The 23878-nt window shown below is 44.4% G+C and overlaps 1 protein-coding gene across 1 annotated transcript in view; it reads right to left on the bottom strand.

Moving 5' to 3' along the window:
- The window catches only part of LOC121869190 (failed axon connections-like), a 34443-nt gene extending 14400 nt beyond the window's left edge, over positions 1-20043 (bottom strand). The window contains 3 exon segments of the mRNA XM_042370421.1: positions 5745-5766; positions 5769-5946; positions 19583-20043. Of these exon segments, the coding sequence (XP_042226355.1) occupies positions 5745-5766; positions 5769-5946; positions 19583-19921 (539 nt within the window). The 5' untranslated portion in view covers positions 19922-20043.
- Positions 20044-23878: the final 3835 nt, after the last annotated feature.

The raw sequence follows: 23878 nt of genomic DNA, 5'->3' as shown, positions 1-23878 counted from the left end.
TTATGACGAGATGCGACTCCCAAACGTGTTAGAAAAAGCTTACAAACCATTGACACCATATAGTCTCGGGCTTTACCATACAAGGAAAAAAATCATCCCATATCAAGTAACAGACGATCTGCCAATTTTCTACCATTAATAACATACAGTATAGGGGTCATTATATAGGCGCCGTCTTTTATATTGTAGCAGCTAATTAAGCCCACTCGATAGATGGTGAGCAGGGCTTTCATTACATAATTAAACAAAACGAACCGATTAAACCTCCATTCCTACTCACCAATACCTCCCAGTAACAAGGGAAAATGCCAGCTACCTGGATCTGGTGGACGTGGTTACCGTCCTGGAGTAGCAGTCCATTGGTCACGTCCAAGGAGCGACTTTGAGAGGAGGCAACGTAACTGAGCTGTGTGAGCCAGTTTCAGAAGTATAACCACATCCCAACCCTCTTCAAATATAACACAGGAGATATCTACCTATCCTGAGTGACCAGACAAAGCCCACGTGGATGACACTGGTTCGACTCTTAATGGTTCGTGGTATATAATGAAGGGCTTGCTTGGATGTGGTCTCCCAAATGCGTACCTTACCCAGTTCATCACAACGCAACCATGCTGTAGCACAAGCGCCTGTGTGTAAGGTGGAGCAGCCGAGTGTGGTGGATGGTGTGTGTAAGGTGGGGCAGCCGAGTGTGGTGGATGGTGTGTGTAAGGTGGTACAGCCGAGTGTGGTGGATGGTGTGTGTAAGGTGGGGCAGCCGAGTGTGGTGGATGGTGTGTGTAAGGTGGTGCAGCCGAGGCACGGGACGAGAGGACAGCAGCAACAGCGGTGAGTCATGATCAGATGTTAGGCCACCAAGTGAATAATCAGCAGGCCAGGGGCTCACGCACACCACCGCTCGCCTGGGATGCACACCAACCCTCCCTCCCACCCACCCACATCCCTCCCGGTCTTCAACACGCTTTCCACCACATTGTGTTGTAGGGAAACTATTCAACCATTAACAATACCTACCACTTCATGAAGAGAATGTTTAAAAAATAAAAGTTCCAGATAAAAAAATAATGTACCTCCCCGTCCGCACGCCCACCCTTCTTTCCCCCCACTACTACTACGGCCACCGCCCTACACATTCCAGAGGAGCGACCACAAAAAAAAAACTGCCAGGACGCGGGTGGGACCCTGCTGCTCCGCCACCCATCAACCAACACCTCCACGCCACCACCCTAACCAACCTTAACCTGCCCAACAACACCATCCCCGTCAACCGAAATTAACCTACATGATGCTTCTCACTACAACTAACCCAACAACCCCCCTCTCCTACCAAAACCTCCTCGAACAAACCCCAAACTACCAGAGCATCACTGCCGTAGTGTGATGGTCCTTGTGACGTCATGATCCATTCACGCCACCATCGCTGGTGTCTCAATGGGCTAACGTGCACAGTCGACTAGTCCAACTATCAGACCGCAACGTTCAGCCTCAAAGTTATACTTTCCCCCACAGTCTACCATCAAGGTTTCCTTTACGACCACCGTAGAAGTTTGTTGGACATTGGCACCAACACCTACGAAAGCCTTCCTGTTAGACGTTCCCACAACAGGCAACTGTCTGCGTCGTGAAACACTGAGTTTTAACGAAAGAAATTAATTTAAGGTATCTGAGTAGGCACATGCACAACATGGTTACAGCACTATTACGACTAGTGTTACTGACGCCAACCTTGTTCATCTTATGGAGGCTGGGGCGTCGCATACCCTTGCTCGCTCCCAACCGTGTGTGCCCAGCGTAGCGTCACTCACTCCCACGCTCACTAACCACCCCCCACACACACACACACCACACACACACACACACACCCACACTGACTGATAAAATTAATTAATTAGCCAAGGAAAATAGTTGACAAACTAATCCGTTTCAAATTTGGGAGGCAAATAAGCTCGTCTTGATTTTGTCCGGCCATTTCAGTCAAGACGTTTAAAAATTACTTTGCTGGAAACCAAGTGGAACAACGGTCCGCCGGGAGCTCCGGCAGTGCGGTACGATACTTTCTACATCAATTAATTCCAATCTGAACAAGCGAGTAACGCTAAGCTGCTAGTGAGAGAATTACCTAAATACAATGATTTGCCAATATGAGAACCAATGTTATAATATGACTGTTCTGCAAAAGTGTAAAAACTCTTAGAGAAGTCAGTTGAACCGCAGTAAGATGAGAATGCAAACTGCGAGAGTGCTTCCCTTTATCTTATGTCGGGGCTTAAGTACAGTATACATAAACTTTACCTTGTTTTTATATAAAGTCAGTCAGTCAACAGCGCAATCTTTGGTAATTACGCTAACCATGTTTTCGTAAATATGTTAACACGAATTCAATCAAACTATTCCAACCTGTATCAACCCTAATCTTGTACTGTACACCGCAACCTCAAGGCCACTACCACCATTAACAAACCTTTACTTCTAAAGTTAACGGGGTTCATCTACGAATATTAACTTCCAGTTTGCGTTATGAATATAATCCGTTAAGTGAAAATGGCTTCGTTTTAGAGTGAGCAGTTTAATTAACGAGTCGCGCCTTAAAACAAAATTATCATCTAGTCAATTGATCACTAATAAGTATCATGTCCACTCATTGAACTGCCCATTATTTTAAAGCACAAATAAATAGCATGTCTGCCACTAGCTCGTGGAACAAAGGTAGATAAGTAAGGAAGGGGACAGGGTATGGAGGAGAGGTCACTACACCCAGCCCATCAAACCTGTGGCCAAGTTTTTTCTTTCTCCAGGACGGAGATCTTGACTTTATAAAGGCGCACTTTTCACCCACGACTTTCATCAATTTATGAAGGACCCCAATTATGATGGACATTTCTGGTGATGAGATCACTTAACTTCGTTCCCAGACAACATTATGCAGTAAACTCCTATCATGGACTATATTTTACATCGCCAAATGATTAGTTGCCACAACGGTAATATGCACCTTGTTCCAAAACTTACCCAAGCAACTTTCCAGCTTGTGCTACTAGTTAACCTAACCATCTCTGAGAATGTTATCTACGGCAAATCGGCTGAGAATGTTCAGGAAGAAGCCTGTAGTATATAATCGCAATTCAAACCCCGCAACCACCTCGTGAACCTCACTAATCACATCAACATTTACTAATATAGGGAATAAAAATAACCTGAAATTTGACAATCATGAAATCACAAAACCAACCGCAGCCTGAAGCCAAGCTAGCCGCAGAGTCTATGCCTGATCCCACATATTATCCAGCTCGACTGACTAGACCACCACCTCACCAACTCGAGGCTATCAGATACTGTATATGCAACATCGCATTTTTTCTTCAACATATGAACGTAAGTTGTTAAGTATTGTGTGTCAAAGAAAAAAAGACCAGTAATCCAGGTCTTCACTAGTTTCCGGTAACGCTACACCAACACTCTTCCACCACACTCCATCCAACCCAGTCAAACTCCCACCCAACGTGGTTAACTCTCACCACCCAAATCTACTAAGTAATAACTTTAACGACAATCTCACTGATTCTAAATCACTGTCGATTGGCAAATGCCGTCGACAGCCAACATCCAGTATACCTCCAAACGCTGACATGTAACCCTGCTAGTAAGTCTCCCACCAACTGCCCGCCTGGCGTCAGCAGCAGGTCAGCACAATGACTGCATGTTCATCAATTTTTACAGTCAGCTCCGCGTAAGATTAGTTGCCAAATGCCTGACTTCTGCTCTGTTGCAAGTAACTAAAATCACATCTGGTAAGGGCCTGTTGACACGTATACTTATGGGTTATATAAAGTTAATGGCAATACTGTGAACCTACAGCTAGCTATTTCCACCTAACTTTGGATCAACGCCAGGACAAGTTTTACATTTTACAGACTCGGCTCCTACAAATAAAACTAAACCCGATAAAATGCAATTATTACAAGTGCCCCAACACTGTCTAGGCCGGACGAACACATCCTTTATAATTATTGCGCGTCAATACCAAGTGCCGCCATACATCGAGTCACCATGACAAACTTGAATTTGGTCGTGAATATTATCTTGTGATAGTTCAATTTCTTATAAAATCGTATCGCCGTGTTCTATGGATAGCTCTTGCACGTGTTTAAATGAGCTACTTACCTACCTTGCAAAACTGTCGCCGCCGCCACCAAAATCTAAAGAATTCTAATGACCTTGGCCGCCACCTACCCTCAAGTAAAAACACCTACGAAGGTGTCTGGGTGGGCCCGTGACTTGGGTAGAAATCCTTGCCAGTGTTTTTTTTTCCGGATGTATAATTTCCATCGGCTAAAACTATCCTGTTACAAATATCCATGTGTATGGCAAGGGGACGCCTCGGTGAAGAAATTTGTCACTTGTCTATCTCCCATGATGTTTATTCTTTAGTTTATCAAAATACCTGTATCGCGTAATTTAGTGATTCAATGCGTTTCATCAAATTACACAGGGCAACAAATGCTCACAAACAGATATATACCCGTGCCTTAATTCAGTTGAAACCTTCTCTTCCTAAGCGGTTTTATACAAAGATGGCGGAGGGTCGTGATTAGAGCTTGGGGCAGGGCGGGGCAGGGCGGGGCGGGGCAGGTCAGGGGAGGATAGGAGGGTGTCGCCTGTCCTCACCACAGTGGTGCTCCTCACGTTTCCATGGCAACCACCGACCGCCAGCCACAGCTGATGAGGTTACCCTGCCAAGCATTAAGTTGCACACCGCACTGAACTTTCCAACACAGCCCCACTCCTAGAAATATCACATTAGCACACTAACATTCACTTGCAGCCAATATCAGTCAAGTTACAAACTGAATAAAAAATGTCAACCAGTGCCTAAGAGACTGCGTCCATAAATCACACCATCCAGTGATATGCACACGGCTAACGCATCTCGCGCTTAATGACATATCCGCCTCTGGCACCCATTCCTTTGCTAAACATCTCTACCCGTCGTAAATCCATTACTTAAGAGGGTAGGTAGCATTATTTACACCAATATCAACCCGAGGACAACTTTAAAACATGCTCAAACCCCGAACACGCGCAATATATATATATCAAGACCTCAAAAGTAAAAATTGTTTCACATGTCAAAAATGACGAGCCAACTTCCTCCTACCACTATATTCAAGAGGTAACCCAGCCACCTTCACGCCTCTCCACCCCCCCCCCTTCCTCAATATCTAATGCTCTCTTCTCATAACCAACTTCTTCCAATTACGTGATGTGAAACAAGACCCAAACACTTAAAACTTTACATGTGTCAATGTGGAAGAAATCTGTAGAACACTTAAGAAAAAAAAAGCGATATATGAAACTTGAAAGATATACTGTACCGTTTGACGACGATTATGGCAGGGATAAGTCACATCCTCCTGGCACCAAAGATCCTTCCTATCGAAGATACCTAACACCCTCAATTTTACAGGCGCCAAACCTATCTCCCTCCAAACTGAATGTCACCAAACACCCCCTCCCCCCATTCTACAGGCACCAAACATTCCCTCCAATCCTACAGGTACCATGCGTACACACTACAAACCTAGAGTACCATTTAAACATTAGTACATCATCACTTTGACACCTGCCAATTCTTCCTACCCTTCTTGCTACACACACCTATTCTTTCCTCCCTACACCCAACAGCTATTCCCCTATTGCAGCAGATTCTAAGGTGTAAAATAAAACAGGATAATTAGCGAGCCTACCATGCGAAGTGGTTCTCAATCCAGAGACTGTAGCGTGAGCAACGTTGCGTTGCTCAGGTGTGAGTCCAGAGTCAAGGTCTGTGTTGTAGCGGTGACCCAGCTCCTTGATGATGATGGCAGAGTCGGCCACCTCCTCGCCGTTCACCTCGACGAACGGTAGCTGCCCCTTCTTGCTTTTGTATTTCATCTTGTGGTCCACATTCTGAAGAAAGAAAATCATTTCAGCAACCTTACGGGAGTAAAATATCAGGAACAAAATATTACGTTCAAGATGACGGGGGTTATTTCAAACTGAAAATAATAATCCAGTTATCTACTAATTGGTCAACCAAAGTTTATACACACTACTAGTGAAGCAGCAGCCAGATAAATGACATGTATTTGACAGTGCAGTTTCCGATAAAGGAGGAGGGGACGTTCAATGTGCCTCCTGCCAGTTCGAGTCCATTTCCAAGGGTGCGGAAGATGGGTCTACAACACAGTACCCGTACAAGTACTCAGAAGGCCTAATCAACCCATACCAATGTCAACGCCTAGGAATAGAGCTCCAGATACCAAATGTCAACTAAATCAGGTCGATATTAGAACATGTGACCACCCAGCAACAACCACCACCCAGCCTATCGCATCGTCCAATCACGACAGCTATTCAAGCGTTCCCCTTTCCCCACAGGCTGTCACCACCAATGGTATCTGGGCCGCCTGTCACCCATTGTTCTTTGCCACCAACACTGCTCACGCCCGCCACACAAACCGTCCCCCGCCATCACAGTTCTTCACCAGCCGCGTACCCTAACAGATGCACACGATCAGCAGTATTTCGTTGTGCAATGACAAGTTGGGTCTTCCGTCATGCAATTTATGACAAGGGTAAAAAGAGGGAAGGAGGGAGAGTCAAAGAGCATAAGAGGTGGAGAGGAAACTGAACTGGGAAGGAGTGGGGGTCAAAGAGCACAAGAGGTGGTGGTGGCTGTCTAGAGCAGGTCATGGGCAGGGCTACCCCGGTCTAGGTTAAGGTGTCTCGCTTACGGAACTACCACATTCATCCAACCATCAAACCCTAAATAATCACTGCAGTTGTTTACCGAGATACAAAAGAGCATTTATTGACCTAACAAGATGATGGAAGTACGAAGGAGGAAAGGAATGCCTGGCTGATGAAGAAATATGAGACGTAATTTTCATAAAAAAACATTTCTACAAGTTAGGTTACTCTAACATACGGAACAGCTATAAAGGCAGAAAGTGGGAAGAGTCGGATGGGTGTGGAAATGCGTGTGCTTGGGGAGGACGTGGGGGGGCTGGGAGCATCCTGGCGCAGACGTGGACGAGAGGTCTTTGTGTGCAGTAGTCTGGCGCTGGCAGGCAGGCGGGAACCAGGAGAGACGGCCAGGGCAGGGGAGAGAGAGAGAGAGAGTGAGGGTGGGAGGGGCGGCGAGTGGGAGGAACGCACTGGGATCAATATACGCACGTGCACGGAGCCGCGTGACCCACACTAGGGGGAATCACACCCCCACAAATGCAGTCTACCTTCATTTTCATTTCTGCAACAAATGCTACATGACCCCAGGTAACGCAGATGCACCCGCGCTTAATACAGCCTCGGGACGACCACCACATTTGAGTCTGCCCTCTTGATCGCAAGCCTTTTAGACCAAGACTAATATTAAAAAAACTTGACCAATGTATAACCAATCCCGATAAACAAAATACCGAAAACTCTGGTAATCCTGTCTGCCTTTCTGATACAACCAGCGCAGCTTCACTAGCCTCCCGAGGCAGGAATCCCCACCAGCGTGCTGGGCGGAGGGTGCCTACCACCTGGTGAAATCCCCCCCCCCCCTTAAATCCCCTTTACATACACTGGCCCTGACTCGCACCCTGACATTGGTACCAAATAAGGTGTAATACAAAAACACTGGGGGCACATTACTGGCTGCATCACCAGCCTGAAGCACTATGGCAGATGCTCCTCGTTCCTGATCATGTGGGGCGTCCTAGTGGCGTTTCTCATTGCCGTGTTGGGTGTCCTGGTGGCGTTTCTCATTGCTGTGTTGGGTGTCCTAGTGGCACTTGTTATTGCCGTGTTGGGTGTCCTAGTGGCGCTTCTCATTGCCGTGTTGGGTGTCCTAGTGGCGCTTCTCATTGCCGTGTTGGGTGTCCTAGTGGCGCCTCATTGCCGTGTTGGGTGTCCTAGTGGCGCTTCTCATTGCTTTGTTGGGTGTCCTAGTGGCGCTTCTCATTGCTATGTTGGGTGTCCTAGTGGTTTATGACCGACTACATTCCCAGCCTCTTGTTATGGTGACCAGGAAATTTTCAGGCCGAGGCAACATTCCAAACTGAATTCCACTCCTACACCAGATTAATAACCGAGAAATTCTGGTGAGCCACCTCGCAAATTCAGCAAGGCGCGAGATTCCGGCCATCTCTCACAAAGTCACCAATCACATACATACATACAGTACATCGTGCAGTGGAGTAGTTAACATCTTGAAGAGTCAATTTTTAACGTGCTAACTTCTTGCACAGTCCAAACTCGTCACACCAGCGCTGGTTAGGTTAGTACACAACTCAGCAGACCATACACCAGGCGATACAATTCCCGTTGTATGTTTAACTGAACACGATATACTGTAGTTCAAAGAATGGCAGTTATAAACGTTTAAAGACCTGGACGTGAATGTTTACGTGAAAATCCCATTGTATACAGTCTGCAAAAAAATTTCTGCACACCTTGGTCTGATGGTCTTTGCAACGATCACTGACTGGGGCTAATTTGGTAAGGATGGTATTTCTGGTTGTCTGATGCATTGTATAAACAGTATTTTTATATCAGTTAATATAGATATTAACAGGAATCACCCGCGGAAATGAGTGTTCAGAATCCTTGGTCCGGTGTGTCATTGTAAAACACCATAAAGGGGCAGATATTTTTGGGGGGGGGGGTTAACCGTACATGCACATCCTCGCCCATTACCCCAGTATCAAGCTTCTGTGTCAAACATTTCTAAAATTTTACGGGGGCATTCATAACCACTAACAATATTTACACAATTCTAACGCAATCTTTCAAAGGTGTTTTAACTCCGTGATAGCCTTGTTACCCCCACATAACTAGTAGCATCAGTAGTTTAAGTAGTTCTAAATTACCGTATATCAAAACGACCACAACAGGTCCAGTTCCAGACTGCTTATATTGCCACAACAACTGTCACTTTACGCACGTTAATGACTGACAGCACTGTTCAACTATTTGACAGATCTGTGGTCATTTTCCATCAATGAACAAAGTCAAACAGCCTGGCATACAATGCACAACAGCCATATTAGATGCACCCTATCTCGAGGTTGATCACTCCGGCCACAGATCAACTCGCTAACGCACCAAGCTCGTTATTTATTTACCAGTAAAGTTCTCCGACACAAAAATCGATGCTGCTGACGCCAACCCACACGCAGACTGGAAGGGAAGAACACAAGAGGGCTTTACACCACGTTGTGACCTATGCACCACCACATCTCGCCATAAACACTTCACTAAATTACTCATTCTCACACGGGTGGGGGGGTGGGGGTGGATATCAGCAGTTAACTTCCACAATTCACCCACCAAAAAGCATCCTATTCGACAGCACTTGACAATCTTAAATGGCGTCCAAACTGGCTGACAGGATAGCGTGTAGTAGTGTGCGGGGCCAAACTCCAGACCCACAGGTTCACCTAGCAACAATGGAGTAACCCCTTGCCTATCCTCCCCACACCCCTGCCAAAAAATTCATCACCGTAGTAATATTTTATCCGTACAAGCGACTGAGCTCATCCCAGTCAAAATATGAATGGGGACGTTCTACTTAGTTCTTCTGGTGACTGCTAGAGAAACTGGTTCTTTCTCCCCCTAACAAGCGTTAACTCACTGAAATGCAGCATTACAATTGCATCCTGGGTTTACACAAGTTACACATCACAAGTAGGTTAATGAAAATCTGTTTAAAGGATGAGGAAGGATTATTAAAAGGATATCATCAACCCAGACCTCGCTACATGTCCTTGTCAAGAGCTGCAGTGTGTGACTAGGTAGGTACACCTCACCCGGCCACCCAGCTTGCCTGCCTTCACGCGTATGGAATTACACCTTTCCCCCACACACCAGGCACCGCAGGCCACGTCCTCCAAAGTTTCTTCTAGCTTTAGTTTCAATACGTCTTCGATTCGGTCACCGAAGTGACTAAGATGTAGTGATAAAAGAAGACGCGTTCCACCCCGGCGGCGGTGTCATGCAAGCTGCGTGTATGAGACCCAGCGACGTAACGCACTCACCCGCTCTACTGCCAATCTCACACCCCAGCAGTGGTTACGCCTCGCTACCAAGTATTCACGTCCCGCCATGACATTCATGACGTGCGAAGGTCTAGTAATGCTAACGCGGATAGTTGTGATGAAGGTCATGCAGTGAACCTCTAAATTTTATCCTGCTTAAAAATCAAGAAATATTGAAGGAAGAAATCGTATAACAAGATGACTCCTTTACCTGATTAAACACCTTGACGGTTTAATCAGGTGAAGCCCGGGGGCTAAACCTTCCTCGCCCAACAAGTCCATAATTCTTACGTGGAGACTCGTGAACCCGATTCCATACTTTAAGTATTTTATAAGAACACAAACTGGCGACATTTCAGCCAGTCTAGAAGTGCAATACATCAGTACTGTCAACCATCGCTACTGATAAACTGTTGCAGATGAGGATGTTACACTTTTTGGTAAAGCCAATAATTATGACAACGCAAGGAAAAAATTCGAGGCCTCAAGCATGAATCGATTCCTACAATTCTTATCACTCATTTTCTTTGACGTCACTTATTTTCTAGAGTCCTATCCGGACTAGCTGGCTCTATAAGCTATAGTTCAGACGCCAAACCATACAGTAATTATCAACATCATGCTGTACTATCATTCCTCATATCATAAGCCCCTATAAATTCCTTTGTGGATTCACTCCTTTAGATACAATAGCTCTACTGTAATCTTTCAAAAAGCAATCGACAACAGACAAACAATGAGCAGTTCTTGGTACAGCTGCACTCCCTCACCGCATCCTGGCCAGCATGTGCGTCGCTGAGTCCTGCAACAGTTCTATAGGTCCCACAGCCTGTTAGGGGCGGTGTGAATACAACACAAAGTGAAGTATTCGATACACAAGGAGGCACTGTGGCCGGCACTGCTCTACCGCATTTCATTTCCCAACCAAGGTTAATTATTATGCAGCTGGGTCGACAGGGGGCGTCCCATTCAGAGGACCCTTGAATCTGGACCGTTTTGTTCACCAGTCGGCTGTGCTCTACACTACCAAACCTTAAAACATTCCCGACAACTAACTAACGCAGCCCGTTTACCGCCTTAAATGTTAACTCAATCCAGATATGCCGTCTTCCCAGGTGTCTTCCAATATACAAAACTCGCAAGACTGCATTAACCCAGCCAGTACTGTACACATGTGACCTTGTGTTGCCCAGTCCCCATCACCAGGCACGTGTTAACAAAATACATGACCCTTCAGGCTTTTACACCCTTAATGTACGAGTTAAAGGCAAGTATAAACTCCGCATGCTTCCCAGATGGGCGCTGTAAACGCTTCTGCGCTTCACCTTGCACAGATGTAAGGGGTGCCCAATAAACTAGCCCCCGCGGGGGCAATCTAATCTATCTCCTCCCGAATACTCTGGTGCAGAGGTGCCGTCGTCTTCAGCTGGAGGGAGATGGTGGTAGCAGCAGCCCACACTGGTAGCGTGTCCCCTTACGCACAACTCTCACGCGATCCCACAACAAAAGTACAGAACTGAAAAACAAACTACTGCAACGCCAGTACATTTTTGGCTCCGTTATTTATCAGTTATTCTCCGATTGCAATAAGTTAGTAATACTATACTGTTGGTGCAGGAGATGGTCGTCACAATAGGTGGAACTCGGCGAGTGAAATCGTTATAATCACTAGATGCGGCGCGAGGGAGGGAGAGGTTTGGTGTAGGAGGGACGCCACAGTACTGTCAAGAGTAACGTGGCATTGATTTACCATCGAGGTTCCAACCGCAACTGACGGAAGTTAATGAAACCGGCAAACTCAATCTGTTACTTAATCAACTCCTTGAAAACTTGTATACGCGACATTACCAGTCATTAAAATGTGACGCACGAAATTGGCGAGACAGAGGAAACCGAACATACGTAGGGAGAATAACCAGGATGTGAAAACTACTGAATCTTGCTACTATCAACGTCTTGTTCCACGCCAAGAGCCCCCCCACCCCCCCCCCACTCCAAGCACCAATACTGTAATCGCCATAAATATTTAACACTGCCCTACAACATAAGACATACTGTACCTGGTCATGACGAGGGAGTAGTTTTGCCTTTCACAGACATAAGCATGATATACACATGGATTCAACAACTGTATTCTAGTACCTAGGAAGGCGAGCAACCCTGGTCGTCCTCAACTACAAGAGACTTTACAAAAAGTATGAGCTTTTCCACAAGTGCGAACATGCGTCAATGGAAAGCAAAGCAAGGGAGGCGACAGTGATGGCCTAGGGTAGTGGGGGCGGCCCCAGGCGAGCAGCCGCACATAATGACAGGTTCAGATGGGCGGGACGCCGGAAGTTCCGGTCTGGGCAGGCTGAGAAGGGGGAAGGAGGCAATGGTGGATTGGCTTTCGGGGGAGGAAAGGGGGCCGAGATAACGATCGCTGGAAGATGGAAAGGAACGTACGCAAGCCAAGAATGTGAAAACACGAACATTCGGAAAAGGTAAAATGTAACTGAGGAATTGGTGAAGGGTAGACCGAGGGAGGAACGTAGAGAGGAAGAGTCCAAGACGCATTCATTAAACCAGGACAGGCAAGTTTCCAAAACCTAAGAGCAATCATCGGACATTCCTAATGTTTGTCTTGGCACTGACTAAGGTCATGGAACACGGCTGGTGAACAGAGTACACACCTTAGGTATGGACTACGAGGAAATGTTAATACCTGTAAACGTGTGGAAGGAGGTACGCGGCGAAGGTGAAGGAGACCGTGTCCGGAAGCGAGCGTGGGAACGCTTGCCACCTTCCCCCAACTCCCAAACTCAATTGTCCAAACTTCTGTTGCACACAAAGTGACTACTAGAGCACAACTCCCAGTAATGCCCAACGTTTTACCCTTTATTCCTAACTCCAGCTGGAATCGGTCTCGTCCTCCCCTTTTATCTGTTAAGCGGAAATCCTCAACTGCTGCCAACCCATCAACTACACGTATTGTTAGGCCAACAGACAATAGTAGCATATCTCCAATCAATAAGTATAATAGACATACTGCACGAAGTAGTATTTATAAACTCACTGAAACGCTTAGTTTAATAATCATCAGATGGTAAAAATAAAATGAAAAAACGGCAGTAAATTTCGAGCAAGGTACAATCCCACAAAATGCATTAGATACCTGCAGTACTCCTAGTGGAGGCATACTCTGGTAACGTTACAACAATGTTCACACAAGAATAGGGAGGGGTTCATCCAGAGCCAGAGGTTTTAAATTATGGAGCAAAGGCTGACTATAAACCAGGGTGGTATAGTAAAAGGACAGGTTATAACAATCCTGGATAGTAAAGGAGTTATGATAATAGTGGATAGTAAAGGAGAGTTTTGACAATAGTGGATAGTAAAGGAGTTATGATAATAGTGGATAGGAATACTTATGACTTGACAACTGTTGACAGGAAAAGGATGGGTGGTGTGGGAGAAAAAATGTCGACCCAAGAGCTGCAGCAGAGGTGCAGTACACGAGCACACATGACACCCGTTTAGAATGGCTTGATGCGATCAGGACCTTGGCCACCCAGTTACAACGCTTTGTAATGAGACATACTGCTACGGGTTATATTATATTGCATGGCTGTGAGAATAGTGTAAGAATTAAGACGTACGTGTAGAACTAAAATGCAAACCTCACAAAGTGATCTGGCATTTAACGGTATAAAAAATCCCACAGGGGTCAATAAGCCATTCCCCAATATATAAACTTAATAAAAAGTTAAATTCTTCTACTTTCGAACACAGGAATCTTATCTTTACAATCAATAGTTTAGACAATACTAAGGCAATTTTCGAAGTAAACTTTGCAGATGACCCAACCGAACCTCCTAAACGGACCCCGCCATATGCTGTACAAGTCGATTGCGAGGGAAACGTCACGGAAGAAAATATATCTTACTAATTGTACAGTAAAACCAATTACTGTACATATAATTTTTCAGTCAAGCTAGACCCCGCATGCAGTAGCGATACAATGAACCATCTCAGGCTGAGCTACGTGGTAAACTGGCCAGAAATAGGCCAGTTATGCAAGGCTGCTGTGGGGGGGGTAATATGGCCCAGCAAACGAAACCGCGTTGGGTTGGGGGGGGTGTTATGATGGAAAACTAATGGGTAGATGAAGGGAAGTGGAGGGCAGGGATTATGTAAAAGGTCACCGAGGGAATGTCGAGCATGGGGTATACACTACCATCGCTGAGCTAAACCGTAGATCACTGCATCGATCAACATAACACAACTTTTTCAGATGTTTATCCATCGCCTTTCAAGGGGGCTCAAAAGACTAAGCACTTTAACTTACCTCCTGTTAAGTCTGCCCCCCTTAAGCTGGCCAAGGAATTTACAAGGTGATCGCCTCTGCTTTGCCAAGCCGTCTTCTGTGGAGGGGGCACCAGCTACACGCGGACCTACCAGTATTTATGGCACTAATGGGGGAGTAACATCAGGGGAGAGCTACAGGGCATGGTCATCTATGATTTGGGTAATGTAGAAAATAAATAAGTTTCTATTCACAAAATGGATGTGACAGTATGCAAGCAGCGGGCCTGTTGAACATCAAAGGACTGAAACCACTACAATTAAGAAATTCTAGCTAAAATAAATTTATAAAAATCGAGGTTCACTAGAATTGAGAAATTAAGCCTGGTGTCATTTTCCTGTAACCATTGCGAACTTCATCACCACCCAGGAACAACAGCTTTACACGGTTCATTATATTTGGTGTACTGTATTAGCTTAGCCACGACCACTACGACAGTTGTCAAGAGGAGACTAGCTACCGTAAGGATTATAGCACTCCTTCCTTTTAAAAAATACAGAAACCACCACTAGTTTGCTCACTAGCTTTCTCACACTTCTAAGATACTTTTAAATGAAACGACATCCGCTTCCAGGGAATAGAGTCCGGGATGTGACCAAGATACAGGCCACCTGAAGAATCACCACCCCAGATTATTTCACCTAACACTATTTGGGGGATGAGGCGAGGTTAAACCCGCTGGGGTGGGGGCGATCCCAAGATATTTAAAATTATCAGGTAAAGTACAACGTCACCGTAGAAGTAGCTGTATCAATTAACATTGGGACATCTGAGAGTTGCAGCAGGCAACCCACTAAAACTGCAGCAATAACCAGCATATGTGCAGGTGCGTCCCGAGTTCCAGCCGCCAGCAGCCCTACACCAACGCTGGTTGGCTGGGACGCTCACAGCTGACCCTCCAAGCCGGCCCACTCGCCTTCGGTAACCACTCCACATAATTGCTACACCACCGTTACTCATCCCACCTGGCCCCTCGCTGCCAGGGCTCAAGGCTATAACGATTAACACTTGTTTTCTGTGTATATTTATATGATTATAAATTACATCCCCACCATACAAAATTAATGTTCTCAGTGATGATCAAGAACAAGCATGACATTGTCTACTGGGGTTGACATTTATAAGGTTATGGCTTCCGGTGGGCGATTATTTGCCAATAAATAACAGAAGGGAGGGGCAAGAGACCAAAGAGTGGGGGGGGTACATTAAAAACTTTCTACTTATGTTTATTAACCAGATGAAGTACAGTATTGTCAAACAAGTCCCTCACACCAAGGATCACCAGAAAACTAGATACTCCATCTTATTTGATCTGAATATTAACTACCCCCACCTCCACCTGAAGGCTTGAGTTTGCATTTGGGTGGTTAATCAGGCGAAATAATCTTGGGTCTCCAACCTTCAGATCTAACATCACTGTGGTACATTTTGTGAAGCTGTTCCATGCACGAGTAAGCTATAAATTATAATCTAATGCATGAACTTAACTAACGTGACAGCCTATACTCCATGATGCCCGCCTGAAAATGTGACGAGGCTTTAAGATATTCAAGGTTAACATTTACTAAACCTGGTAACACGTAAAAAATTATCTAGGGTTATCGTCTGGTTGGGACTGTGTGGTGTCATTTAAAAAATTCGACCCAATACTGAAATGGCTGCTAGGTGGCTTTTTTAAAATATCAAGTGCTAGTTCTGGGAGAGTAACTCGTCAGCCAGCCATCATAAAACTGGAGGCATGGTTACCGTGCGGATCCACCTCAGTAAAGAATTGAATACAATTTAAAGTGGTGAATAGTCTACCCAGGGCGTGACAACAATATAAACAGGACTATAGGACTACACAAAATGGCTACCACAACCATAAGTGTTTACCTGTATATGCCAGGGGGTTCAGAACCCTCCTTAGGGGGTTAGGTTAGGCCATTTCCGACAAAAACGTCATAGAAGAGGTCATAGAATCGTCTAAACCAAGGGTTCTCAAACTTTTTTTTCAACCAAGGACCCCTTATATACCATGACGCATACAAATATTGTCAATACTCAAAGAATAAATCATAGTCCAAAGCATTTGTTCATTTCAACCCAAATCCAAAATGTCCTGCGAATAGGAATCGCCAAACATTAAACGCACTATTTCTCAAAAAAAATTTCGCGGACCCCAGTTTGAGAATCATTGGTCTAAACTAGTGACAGCAAAGATGAGATTCCCAAGCTACTGTTCATGTGTTCAAAAATATAAATTAACCCCAATACTTGTAAGGTAACTTCCATAATCAAACTAATTTAATTTACATTATAAAAAACTTTCGATGGTTATAACCCCACACCAAGTCCCACTGATAACAGAATTTGTAGGAGGATTAAGTCCTACTTGTACTGTATACTATCCAAACTTCAATTCCATAAACTGAAAATGGATCGTCCAAGATATATAAAGACCAATAAAACCATCAAGCTCAGAGTGAAGGTGTATTGACTAAAAATATGTTTGGGTGTGAAAGACTTAAAGATAGTGTATCGTTTTATATACAAAGTAGCATGCACTGTTTCGATACGTGATTGCCGTGTCGACTCCCGAAACTCGTACTCACAGATTACCCCAGGACATAAGATCTTTTTTTTATACACAATGGACACTAAAGGTACAATAAATGCATAAACTAAAGAGCCAGTTATGAAATTTTGACTCGGTGCAGATCTTAAAACATCCATAATACATTGGCTAAACAAGGACGAATCTCACCAAGTTCTTTCTCTCGATGACAGAAATTGCGGGGTCCAGACAAATCCCCCTCGTGTAAAGTACAAAGTAGGACACAAAAATTATTTAGAGGGGGGCTAGGTTAGTCTTATGATGTAATAATATTTTACACGTCAGAAGTGTTCATAAACTATAAATAATAAAAACTATTTAAAAATGTCATTATTTGTCCTAGGGGAGGTTGCGTGTAACGATGTGTGCAGGTCTGCCTCTGTTGGTCAAAGCAGCTGCCTTGAGGCGTTCTTCACCTGTTTAAAGTCATTAAAAAGGCCTTAAACTAGAAAAAATGGGGCTTTTGTCCCATTTTTTTAAATTTAAGTCGTTTTCCTACTTTGCACTGTACTTGATGGGGGTTTTCTCCTGGTTTGTCCTACTCAAAATTGCGTTGGAGGTTAGGTTCGGTGAGAATTTCAATTCTCTGCCACCACAAAAGAGAACGTGACAATATTTGTACAAACGATTAACCTTGGCCTTACAATAAGAAATCATTTGAGGGAACTGTATAAAACAAGTGTGGTCATCTCCACTGGCAACGTGGCGAAGAGCGCTTTTACCACACTAATAATGGCCAACCAGCATGGACAAAGAACCCTATCTTAAAGTAAGCCCAAAGCTACACTAACTTGTGAAGTACCAACAGTAGCCTGATACACTAACTTGCATAGTACCAACAGTAGCCTGATACACTAGCTTGTATAGTACCAACAGTAGCCCGATACACTAATTTGCATAGTACCAACAGTAGCCCGATACACTAACTTGTATAGTACCAACAGTAGCCCGATACACTAACTTGTATAGTACCAACAGTAGCCTGATACACTAACTTGTGAAGTACCAACAGTAGCCTGATACACTAACTTGTATCGTACCAACAGTAGCCTGATACACTAGCCTGATACACTAACTTGTATAGTACCAATAGTAGCCCGATACACTAACTTGTATAGTACCAACAGTAGCCTGATTCACTAGCTTGTATAGTACCAACAGTAGCCCGATACACTAATTTGTACCAACAGTAGCCCGATACACTAACTTGTATAGTACCAACAGTAGCCTGATACACTAACTTGTATAGTACCAACAGTAGCCTGATACACTAACTTGCATAGTACCAACAGTAGCCCGATACACTAATTTGCATAGTACCAACAGTAGCCCGATACACTAAATTGCATCGTACCAACAGTAGCCCGATACACTAACTTGTATAGTACCAATAGTAGCCCGATACACTAATTTGCATAGTACCAACAGTAGCCTGATACACTAACTTGTATAGTACCAACAGTAGCCGGATACACTAATTTGTATAGTACCATTAACACCTGTAATCCCTTTTTGTCAAAGCCCCCATCCTCTTACCCTGTCCCACCCAGCTGAGGGATCCCGTCTACCGTGTTGAACCCCAGCTTTTAGTTCTGCCTAGCCGGTTGTTGGTTCTGTCCATCGTGCCCCGCCTAGTTAAACCCCACCCCCAGCCCTGCTGTGGGTTGATTACTAGTGTACCGTGCCCCGCCCAGTTAAACCCCACCCCTCTTGCCCTGACCCGCCCGACTGTGGGTTCCCTCTGGTCAATCATGCCCCGCCCAGATATACCCTAACCCTTCCTTCGCCCAGCTGCGGTCCTCCCTAGTCTGGCGTGCCCCTCCCTCCATACGTCTAACGAAGTCTACAGAAAGTGCGATTGTTAAGCAACCCTGAGCGTAAAGTTTATAATGTAGTTTTAAAAAGTTCAAATGTTCTTAACCTGTTGTTCAATGCCCCAACACACGGGGCAGCCTAGACAGTCTTAAAACAATTTCACCTACAACGATAATTTTTACTAAATTCTAACTACGAACACGTAAATAAAGTTCCCTGCTGAAGTCTGGTTCTTTGTCCTACTGAACAATATACCGGAAACCTCACCTGCCCAAGCACTGGCTGACCACCAATGCTTCACGTGCTCATGTTTAGTGCATTCCATTTTCTAACCGGACAATACCACCAATATTTGACAAGATACCAACAGCAAACTCCTACCCAACACTTACTCTTAACACGGGAGAGAAATCTCGTTTTGTGTAAATCGCGCGAGGGAGACGATAACTGCCCAGCGACGGCAAGTTGTGAAGCCAGCACCAGCCATCATCGAGACTACAACGCCGACACCGCACCCCCACCTCACCGCACCTCCACCAACAAGAACGCCGTCAAATATAACATCCCTGCGAGTTCATTAACTAGCTATCAGTCTACACCTTAACTAAAACACCAGAAAACGTGTCGCTCAGTAGTGTTTTTTTAACCATACGCGCGTTAAAACTTTACAACTATAAAACGCCGCTACAACTAGCTTTATATATATCAATTTAACCACACAATAGACATAAAAGAGTAAACAGAAAAGGAATTTAATCAACTTACCTCGTATCTGAGTCCGGCGAGCCTCAACCAAGTCTCTACCTTGAGGCAGTAAGGGCTAAGGGAGGGAAGGACTGGGGTGCGAGTGAACTGGTAAAGATACACTACGTCTTTCTCAAAGTCCAGCTTGTGCACGGCAGGTTTAGGAGGCGCCGGCTCCTTCTTAGGTTTCACATCCTTCTTCTCCTCCTCCTTCTTCTCTTTGTCTTCCTTCTCGGCCTTGTCGTCAGCCTTCTCCTCTGCGTTATTCGCCTCGGCCTCTTCCTTCTTTACTTCTTCCTTCACTTCCTCTTTCTTCTCCTCAGTCTGCTCCACGTGCTTGGTTTCGGTTTCAGTCGTCATGATGAATGAAAGTGTTAAAACAAAGTTAAAAACGCAAAGAACAAGAGTATGGATAAAACCAATGCGACGGTCACACGTCTCGTCCGCGCACACAACTGACCGACTGAACCACGCCCGGCTTCTCCCGCGTCAAAGCGAAGCCAGTGACGTCACCACTACTCGAGCGCTGATTGGCCCGCTCTAGGCACATGAAAGACTAAGGTTTCTCCAGATTGTTGAATTATTTTTGTATTATTAAAAAGTCTTACAAATCTCAAAGCGCAATATTTTTCATTCTTAAATATATATATGATGATAAGAATAATACATTTATTATTCGCACGAACAAGAAATATTTTATTTGACTTTAGAGTTCCCCGCCATTTTTAAAGCCACGGCAATAGTCAGCCCATCCCACGATCAGATGGTGCTCGACTCGTCAGTAGTTGGCAACTTTGATTGCTTTAAATCAAATAATGTTTATTTTACTGCTCCAAGGACTTATCCAATAATAAACATTTTAATTGTATAAGAACAGAGGAAGTATATAGATAGGAATAGACTTATATGTTAAAGAACCTACGGGTTCATAATGTAATATAAATTGCTTGTTTATTTATTTTTCTGCACTGCTAATAGTTTCACTATTGAGAAAGTAAACGAAACATTTGTGAACCTGTTATCACTAACAAACTATAAGATTGTGTAACACGTTTCTCCAAGCTATGTGTTATATATAAAAACATATATGTATATACTGTAATAATCAAGAATGGCAATACTTCAATTCTTGCCAGTCGTCTCAACGCTAGTATTAACCAGCCGTCAACACACTAGATATGGGTTGTGATAACTAATCAATTTACTCTTCCAAAGTATTTGCTCAGCACACACCCTCCTTACCTCTGTTCGATTAAGATAAGGAAATGCAAATAGTGAAATCGTAGCCTAGAGAACCGCCATGGGTCAAACTCATTCTTAAATGGTATATACCTGTACGTTTAAAGTTGACACACAACTCACTCAGAGGATATATGTAGACGGCGTGTTCACTGGTGATTAATGCCACACAATATATTCGTTGAAACTAGAATATTCACTAAATATACGAGTACAGAGAACCTTCCCATGCATTATCCCAGCCCACAATACGGACACCCACGCTGTACATGGGAATTAACCCCATTATGTTCAAACCTATTCTACCCAAACCCACCCTACACCTCACCCTACATAACCTCACCCTACAGCTGGCTTCAAGAGTGTCAGTGAAGCCATTTGTAACCAGGGGGCTTCAGTTAGTCTCATGTTGTGTGTTTCTCAATATTTGCGTTTGATATAAACTTGTCCAAGATATCTGTGTTTGTCTGTCATTACCCAGCCATGTCAGCAGTGTGTGTGTGTGTGTACTTCCTAAATATTTTTCTTAATATATAGTCACTTAGCGAAACATGTTCTGTGTACATTAACTCGAATACGCTGAATTGCTTCAAACATAGGTTGGATGCCAATAGGCCCGCTGCAGTTTCCTCCATTCTTATGTTCTTATGTACTAGAGGGATCACAGACACACACACACACACACACACTACCGACATCATCTCCAGCCTCTCTCTCTCTAAGCTCGCTCTAATTCTTCATTTAAAAACATAGTCACGACTTATCGCCTTCACCCATCTCGTGGATTTAGGTTAAGGCATCAACTGTCTGATATTAACACCACATGGAAATTAATGTATTTTGATTAGGTGAACCACATGGAGATTAGGCAACCCCGCTTACATCATCTCAACCTACTAACCTAACTTATCCTATCATACCTAATCTAACCATAACCCCCCCCCCCCTCCAGGTAACATTGGGTGCTTAATCCTCGAATTAGCTGGGGTGTTAAATCTTCAGGTGATCCGATTTCATAACTAAATCAGCATTAGGTTAAGCCACCGTCTGAATGATACTGCCACCTCATAGGAGTGACTGTAGGCGCTTTATGTATTTTTTTTGTATTACTTTCCTCAATAAACTTTGGGATGGAATTTTCGAAACGGTCAGAGGACTGGAATTTCAGCTGCTGATCCCACCAAAGGGAGAGGTCAGGTTAATCGTTCCAACCCCAACTATGACCTGACATCATCATCTGACCTCACACAAATCCCCGGAGGGAGGGAGGGGGGGGGGTGACACTGATTTTGATGAGGCAACAACCACTCCTTCTGAGACCCTGACTTATTGTGTGGAGGTCCAGTATACACACCTGCTGTACACACACCTTCAGTACACACACCTGCTGTACACACACCTTCAGTACACACACCTACAGTACACACACCTACAGTACACACATCTGTTCCTGACACACGTGCAGGAACAAGGTGGTGGCGGTGTACCCCAGGGGAGGTGTGGAACAAGTGCGGGCGGATGATGGGGTCACATCCTCACTATCACAGGGTCATACGGACGCTCGGTATAGTGTGGCCACCTTATTGACACATCGTCCTAACAGACACTTGACCCGCATAGAGCTTTGTTGACACTCGTGATGACAATTTATACAATTGTGAGTTTCAGTACACAACTGTTCATTAGAATACAAGAATGGAGGAAATTGCAGTAGGCTGTAGCAAAAACTTCAAGAGATAATAAAATATTTGAAATGTAAAGAAATTGAAAAATAAGAATGGAGGAAACTGCAGCGGACCTATTGGCCCATACTGGGCAGTCCCATTTACACCCAACCCCTATTGCTCATATATCCATCCAACCTATGTTTGAAGCTATCCAGCGTATTCGAGTTAATGATGATATCTGGTAACTTGTTCCACTCGTCCACTACTCTATTATTACCAAACCAATGTTTACCTATTTCGCGCCTAAATCTAAATTTGTCAAATTTAAAACCATTGTTGCGAGTTCGCTCCTGAATAGATCGAAGCCACTGGATAGGTTAAATCACCATTGACTTTGAAGCCATTGGGAAGGTCAATCCTCCCTTTTAACATGAAAGTTTATGAAATCCAAATCCTAATTTCTCTCTCTCATCTTGAGATACTTTGTTCATTTAATTAAGGATGGGGGTTCATACACAGGAGTGTTAGTTACAAGACTAGCGAAGTTATTCTAAAACTATATCTTGCGCTTGTGAGACCTCACTTGGATTACATAAGAATATAAGGAGTCTGCAATAGGCCGGTTGGCCTGTGCAAGGCAGCTCCTGTCGAGAGTTACTACCACACTCTATCATCCATGAATCTATCTAGCCTCCTTTTGAAACTTTCCAGAGTTCCCGCACTTACTACAAAGTTGCTAAGCTTGTTCCACTCGTCCACCACGCAGTTCAGCTCTGGTCACCGTATTACAGAATGGATTTAGGCGTGAAATAGGTAACATTGGTTTAGAAAGAGAATAGTGAATGAATGGAACAAGTTACCAAACATCATCATTAACTCGAATACGCTGGATAGCTTCAAACATACAGTAGTTTGGATGAGTATATGAGCGATAGGGGTTGGGTGTAAATGGTACTGCCCAGTATGGGCCAATAGGCCCGCTGCAGTTTCCTCCATTCTTATGTTCTTATGGATAATAACATAAATATTAATGGGCAAAGTTAAGGGTAGAGGGGCCAGGGGAAGGCAGAGATTGGGAAGGATGAATGAAATTAAAGACTGGGTCCCCAGAGAGATAGAGGACTGTGTTCACACGCTGGCAAAAAGCTGAAGTACTTTTCTATGGGTTGTTGCCACTACCCACTGATATTTTTCTTGGTTTACTTAATATTATCCAGCACGAAAGATCTACTCTTTAGGTGCACCTGCTCATCTGTTTCTCTGGTGTTACTAGATGCCATCACGGGCGGGCTGGTGACCACACAGTAGTTTCAAGGCTCTGAACTTGAGCATCTTGATCTTCTCAGTGCTTGACCAGTCTTTCCTCGAAGGCCATCATATTTTTAAGATGTCTCCACCTGTTCGACACATC

This window comes from Homarus americanus, unplaced genomic scaffold, assembly GCF_018991925.1.
Source record: "Homarus americanus isolate GMGI-L3 unplaced genomic scaffold, GMGI_Hamer_2.0 scaffold25467, whole genome shotgun sequence".
Taxonomy (NCBI): Eukaryota; Metazoa; Arthropoda; class Malacostraca; order Decapoda; family Nephropidae; genus Homarus; species Homarus americanus.
The sequence above is the reverse complement of the archived record's forward strand: the minus strand, read 5'-3'. Positions and strand labels throughout refer to the sequence as shown.